Source organism: Aplysia californica, unplaced genomic scaffold, assembly GCF_000002075.1.
Source record: "Aplysia californica isolate F4 #8 unplaced genomic scaffold, AplCal3.0 scaffold00072, whole genome shotgun sequence".
NCBI lineage: Eukaryota > Metazoa > Mollusca > Gastropoda > Aplysiida > Aplysiidae > Aplysia > Aplysia californica.
This window is the reverse complement of record NW_004797342.1, coordinates 591,640-598,748: the sequence shown is the minus strand read 5'-3', so window position 1 is coordinate 598,748 and position 7,109 is coordinate 591,640. Positions and strand designations below refer to the sequence as shown.

The window sequence follows — 7,109 nt, the reverse complement described above, 5'->3', positions numbered from 1 at the left end:
AGTGTTCGATTTGCAACAGATGTTGGCGATCATGAGTGCCATGCATTGATCTTTGCTCGTGTGCTCTCAAAAAAGCTGCACATGTTTAATAGGTCACACTGAGTCTACCCTTGCCCAATAAAATGCATTTTTCTTTTCCTGATTATTCTTATCAGGAGCAACTTATGTGAGCCTCTTCAAGTTAAAGGCCCCTACGACCACATTTGATTTCTTTTCCTTCCAAAGATCATGTCCTAAGAAACAACATTTCTGTCGTTTCCGTTTTATTTTCAAGGTCTTTATGTGGTTGTCTAGAATTCGTAGACGCATAGACATAAATCTTAAATACTAAAACTGTTCTGATACTCTTAACCAATAACATTATTTAACAGAACTTATAGGCTCATTAAGTGTAGGTCTAGAGGCTAGGCGATCATAAATTATATGACCGTCTAGTCTAGAGGCCATCCAGCCCGCACGACTGGCTCCGGCCTTGAGGGCCGGGGTAGACAACCTTATCTTGATAAGCTCGCCTCGAGACCCGTCCTTATCTTATCGAGGATCAATGTGAAAAGCGGTGATTAAATGCGAAAAGCGGCGATAGGCAGATGCTCTAATACTAATACGTATTCAGGTAATGGAACATTTTTGCATTACGCGTTTGTGTGCTGATAGTGTAATAATAGTAATGTGTGTAGTGTGTCGCCGTCTAGTCTGTCTAATCTCCTAGCCTCTTCATTGTTTCATTCAGTCCTCTTGGATGCACACGTTTTTTTCGGTTGGATGTATTGGTAAGATTGAAGAATACCGGACCAGCGGACTGACTTTGCCTATGTCTCAACCTTAGGAATTCATAATTTTCCCGTTTTTATTATCTCTCAAAGGAGAATCTCGGACCGGGAGATCTATTCATTAAAATTTTGTCAGGGGGGAGACTGTTATTGTTACTAGAATCTACTGTTACTGTGAAAAAGTTTGCAGTTGACGTCTCAGTTTCAGTGCAATGAACCGTGTGAGCAACATTTGAACATGGGAAGAAAGTGTAAGGAATGGGATAGTAGAAGTGGTTATGCCAGCCAAAAGGAAGATGCAAAATAACAATAATATAGGTTCCCAAACGCGAAAAAAGCACAGTGGATCAAAAGTGTTCCAAATAAATTAATCATAGAAGATGTCACGGATTATAATATGGAGGTTTGCTCTCTGCACTTCTAACCTGATGTACCTTTGAGACAGGCTGGAAGATTTATAGTGCCCTCAGAGTCTCCAACAAAATTTCCAGAAGTACCACCATCATATTGTGGCACACCAGCTCCAAAAAAAGAGAGCAACTACAGCAAGTTCAGCTTCTTCTAGAGCTGCTGATATTGATGATATATTTAAAGAAAGAGATGTCTTCAAGTTCGATTCCAAACAATGGATATGACGCTGACAGCCATTGGCAATGTTGTAAAGAGTAAAGATTATTATAATTTGTCTTGCTCAGCAGAACTCGAGATGGCCCTGTTTTTTGCATTTTCCATGTATTTTACTTTTGTTCAACATACCCATGACCAGGTGAAAGAGGTTTCATTTGAAGCTTCACAAACTGAAGCACATCAGGCATCCTGGCTTCACTATCGCACTAGAGAGAGATGTTGTCACATGCTAGAGTCAGTTAGTCTAGATGAAATTTTGCACTTCGTGTGTAACTTTCCAGAGAGACAGTGTTGGCCTACACTACTACTACTACTTGTTGAGTAGGGTTGTTGTTTTTTTAATGGAAACCACTGAAAAACTGTGCAGAAACTGATTAATGGCGATTTTGTGGGACTTTCCAGCGATATTCCATCTTGATTGTTATCGTAAGCTGATGCGGCTGGCAGATATCTTATGAAAAGATTTGCAGAAGCAAATGAAGGACAGGCGAAGAAAAAAATAGCAAAGTAACTTTTTTTTTCGGAGGTAAGGGATTGTGTTCAGTTACATGCTTAGTATATATATATATATATATATATATATATATATATATATGTGTGTGTGTGTGTGTGTGTGTTTCTCTCTCTCTCTGTGTATGCGTGTATGTGTGTGTGTGTGTGTGTGTGTGTGTGTGTGTGTGTGTGTGTGTGTGTGTGTGTGTGTGTGTGTGTGTGTGTGTGTGTGTGTGTGTGTGTCAAATTAATTTTCTTTCATATTTGTTGAAACATGTAGAATGAGAACGATGTTGCAAGTGAAGAACAAAAGTCATCCTACTAGTGTGCCACGGTCTTTTTTTTTTTTTGTGGTAAAATGCAAACGTAATTCATTTTTAAGTTGACGATTTGACACTCTGTCACTGGAGAGATCTTCTTTTGTTATAAGAAGAGCCGATAAATTCTCACAAAAAAGCTGCAACAACAAAAATGCCAGTCTAGTGAATACAGTGCGATAATGCTCTATCACCCGCACCAACGCACTAGTCTATCGCCGCTTTTCGCATTGACCCTACGGGAACGTGGTAGGCCTCCAGTGCCGAGGCCAGACGTGCGGGCTGGATGCCCTAGTACTGAGAAAGCCTAGGTGTAGGTCCTTCGCTCCGTCGCCATTCTGTTCAAGTTCTGAAGTCTAAAAAGTAAGAATGTTTTTACATCTGTTGCCGTTGACTTTTAATTTTCCAATGAGATCAAGACCCTCAAAGCCGTCATTAAAGAATCAAAGAAGCTGCAGTTTATTCTCTTCAATTGTTTGTATGAATGAGAATAGCGGGGGAGGGGGGGGGGGGGGGGTTCACCATTAACCGTTCATATGTATACTTTTTCCTTCCATAAAATTCTCTACATAAGCAAACACATACTAAAATGTTTGCCTCAATTGGTTTATTTTCTTCATTATTGTCTAGCATCGACTGCTGTAGCGCATAATATAGAAGGATTGACCACACTAGATAGCCTTTTTAATTTAGAACTCTTCTTATATTTTGGTTGTTACTGATATTATCTATTGTTCAGGATACTGGGCTTATTTTGTTGAAATTGCGATTTGGCCATTTAACTTTTCGTTTTATCTCAGTCCTATATATATGGCACCGGATGTAATAATTGAATTTAAAAGAAAAAGAATTGTATCTAGACATTTAAAATGCTAAACTTGGCTGATCTTTTCGCTTCTGCTTTTGCGATTATAACACAGTAGAATTCTGTGGATTATAATAAGCGAATCTACTGCTCCAATTTATTATCTGGCACTGTAGCTCTTCTTTGTAAGTTTCGTGTTCCTAATGGCTGCTTGTATATCTTTTTTCATAATGTGGTCAGTTTAATAATTTTTTCTATAATACCGTGTGTTTTTTTCTTCTGCTCTCTTAAAAAAGTTATGTATTATGTTAAATTATATTCTGACCACCTGTTTAAAACAGCCAACTTGTCCACTTAAGAGGGCCCAGAGCAACCTACTTAGCAGGTGACCTAAACAAATGGGTAAAGGGGAAGGATCAGGGAAACTTAGCATCCGAGCAAAGAAATAAATGGTGAACCATGATCGCCGATGTCTGTCGCAGATCGGGCACTAGATGATGATGATGTCTATACAAATACAGTGGAAACCTGATACATTATAACAGGGATGGTGGGACCAGAGGAAAAGTCCTGTTATATCAGATCCCTGTTAATTCAGGCTTGCACATGACACATCACGCGTGCGTGTAGCTAGACTTAAGGCAACATCAAAGTCTGCAGCACACCGCAGCCCTCTCTTGCTTCACCCACTGCGTGTGCTTGCAGTGGTAGGGTTTGCGTGGGCTTGCTCCATCTCTCTCTCTCTCTCTCTCTCTCTCTCTCTCTCTCTCTCTCTCTCTCTCTCTCTCTCTCTCTCTCTCTCTCCCTCCCTCCCTCCCTCTCTCTCTCTCTCTCTCTCTCTCTCTCTCTCTCTCTCTCTCTCTCTCTCTCTCTCTCTCTCTCTCTTACAAAATGCCTGTTATTACCGGATCCCTGTTATTACCGAGCCTGTTATATATTATTTTCCTGACGTTTGGACTTTCCTTCCATAAAAATGCGTCTCATAACATCAGAGAGAGAGAGAGAGAGAGAGAGAGAGAGAGAGAGAGAGAGAGAGAGAGAGAGAGAGAGAGAGAGAGAGAGAGAGAGAGAGAGAGAGAGAGAGAGAGAGAGAGAGAGAGAAAGAGAAAAAAAAAGAGAGAGAGAGAGAGAGAGAGAGAGAGAGAGAGAGAGAGAGAGAGAGAGAGAGAGAGAGAGAGAGACATATGCATGGAGGTAAGGAAGGGTGCGGTGAACATCATCATCATCATCATCATCATCATCATCATCATCATCATCATCATCATCATCATCATCATCATCATCATCATCATCATCATCATCATTCATATTTCTATAGCTTTAACAATACCCACGAGGAATGAAAAAGTGATGCTTCAATAAAATTAAACTTTAACAATCGTTTCTAAATTTGTTGGAAGTTAAGTCAAAACATACATGCAACATAAAGTTACTAAGAGAACTTCTTCAATAAATATATTATTGGTACAGTGGAAACCATAAGAAAAAAAAATTATTTCACCCATTTGTTACACTTTACAGTTGGCACTCTCATGAATTTCTCATCCGCAGATCTTAAAGAAAAAATAATTAGATTCTATGTCTTGATGATAACCTACGTATGACCCAAGGTCTATAAGATAATAATATTGTGAATTGTGGTTCTTTGATATCCACGCACGTGTGACATTAAAAAGCAGTTAATGTTGTACCACTAGATCTATATTATTTATATTTATATGATATTATAAGTAAACGAACACAAAAATATAAGTTCTCCAGTTGAAAAATAAACGGACGATTAGATCTCCATAAGTAGAATGGCGTGACACGAGCAAACACAAAACTGAACAATTTATTGTATGTGTTGGAGAAGACCAATTTATTAAACTAAAACATAACTTCATAAATCAACTAGCCTACAAATTGAGCGCCATAAGTAGAGCTGATTAATTTTGAATCGCTGACTACGAAAATGCTATTTTTTTAAAGCTGGACCTAGATTATCAGAAAAATGGAATTAAATTTTGAAGTCACCGGGAACTTCAGAGAAACCTTTCTGTACCCATGTGGCCACCTCGGCCCGCAGGCAATTAGTATTTTGTTTGTCTGTTGTTGTTGTTGTTGTTGTTGTTGTTTTAGTTTTTTATTTGTAAATTTTTATTTCACATCTCCTTGGATCAACCATTTAATTTTGGCCTAATTTTTCCTTGACCAAGAAACTTTTTCGATCTCTTCTTTTGTGTCCCGAAATTCCACTCGCATCTCTACTACAACATTATTAAGATCAAACTTTGCAGAACGCCAGCAGGCTGCTAGCTGTTGCGTAGTGTAATCTCTCAAATTGATTTTAAAGATAAAGCGCGCCGACACGTGCTTGGTGGATGATAGGATCAAGGAAGAGCGTTCTTTTTTGCTTGTTTTCAGCCGAGACTTGTTTATAGGGTAGGCCTTATAACCACTTTGATATAGTGTAAGAGTTTATTTAACATGTTTCTTTCTTTTTTATCTTTCGTTCTTTTTTTTCTCTCAATGAAAGCAAAAAAAACCCTTTGTGAAAACTTAAATAAATAAAATTTTAATGCTTTAACTTTAAGAGTGACTACCGCACCACTTCCGGCATGATGCATTTTGCTTACGGCCTTTTCCACTTTCCACAAATATTTGGAGATCTATGTCAGTATAATATATCAGGTCGTTGTTCTTCGTTGGCTGTTCCCTTTTCTGTTGGAGGCTGGGAGTCGCTCTTCTTTTGAAGAAAATGAGTGCAAACGGGCTACGGAAAAGTCAAGGACGTTTATTATAAATATTGCCAAACAAGACAACAACAGTTGATCCCAGCTCAAGAAGAGCACACCTAACACCGATACATACCTTTTAAATCCATTGTTTGCAACATGATCTGGTTAGGGGTTACGTCGTTCTCTCTATTCGTTATTGAGGTAAGGAGAAAACGGCTGAAATCCGTTATGTTACGTGTTTTGGAGGTCGGTAGATCAAACGTGAGTGTATGGTTTACTTGAATTTAACTTGTCGGTAGCATTGTTCATTGTTTAGATCACACTACGTGACTACAGACAGACCTGTTCAGGTAGCACGGCAGGGCCGGCAGGTGTGGTGAATGACAGGCACTGCTTTTGATCTTGGTCTCGGACTTGGGTTTAAAGCAACAAAAATAGGTAGATCTACAACTTAACGCTAGATCTAGAAGCGTTCGTTTCACTGGAAGTAACCCGCCAAAAATGCTCCGCCGCCACAGCCGATCGGTTGTAAACATGGGGGTTTGGCGGGCGGGTTCAGCTGTGATACCCGAGATGTATACCTGCTTCTGAAAAATGACCATTTACGGCTCAACAGATAATAAAAGGCATATATAGATATAGAGTCTAGATCTATAATATCTATATAAAACCTTATAATTTCTTGAAGATAGAGCCATTCAAAAATGATTATAGATCTACTTTTATAGGCCTAAAAGCGATCAAATAATACAAACATGGCCAAAACACGATATAAACTCAACAATTACATCAATCTAGTACATCAGCACAGCGAAACAAGTGATAACACATAGCGTGTAGTCGCTCAGCTGGACTGCATCACTATTCTTAAGCGTATATAGAGCATCATGTAGAAAGGGGACCTGCGCTGTATAAAATGCAATTAATTGTACGAAGTGGCTAGCTGTACTTAGATCTAGGTTTGGCCCTATCGACGCAAACCTGTTAATGTTAAGTACACAGGTCTCATTAGATCTAGATCTAGCAATTATTCAGATTCAAATACATGCAAGCCAGTAAGGCACCTTTTGGTTTCGAAGTGACTATTTCTCCGAACGTTCGGAGAAATAGTGCCGATCTTTATTTCTCCGAACGGTTTCCGGCTTCCGGTCTCGTGATTTTTTGCCTATTTATTGCGAGAGTTCGGCGCCAACTTTCATTCTCTGCCTCTGATCTGGGAAGGAACACCGCATGGCAAGCCCGCCTACAGACAACCTCCAGTATTACTGGCAGTAACACCCACCACACACCCACCACCATCATGCACATGTACACACACTAACTAAACATGACCAGTGGGCAACTTTTGAACGTATGACGAGCTGAGCTGTGGATGGAG

At 39.4% G+C, this 7,109-nt stretch overlaps 1 protein-coding gene across 2 annotated transcripts in view; it reads left to right on the top strand.

Moving 5' to 3' along the window:
* Positions 1–2,268: 2,268 nt before the first annotated feature.
* LOC101847710 (proline-rich protein 2) overlaps positions 2,269–7,109 on the top strand; it is a 28,395-nt gene continuing 23,554 nt past the window's right edge. Inside the window, exon 1 of one of the 2 annotated variants that reach the window (XM_035968643.1) lies at positions 2,269–2,569. Coding sequence is in view for 1 of the 2 variants with exons in the window: in XM_005093916.3 (XP_005093973.1) it covers positions 5,888–5,932 (45 nt within the window). In the remaining variant the exon portion in view is untranslated. Of the gene's footprint in view, positions 2,570–5,727; positions 5,933–7,109 lie in introns of those variants that run through there. The other variant, XM_005093916.3, reaches the window with a different exon arrangement.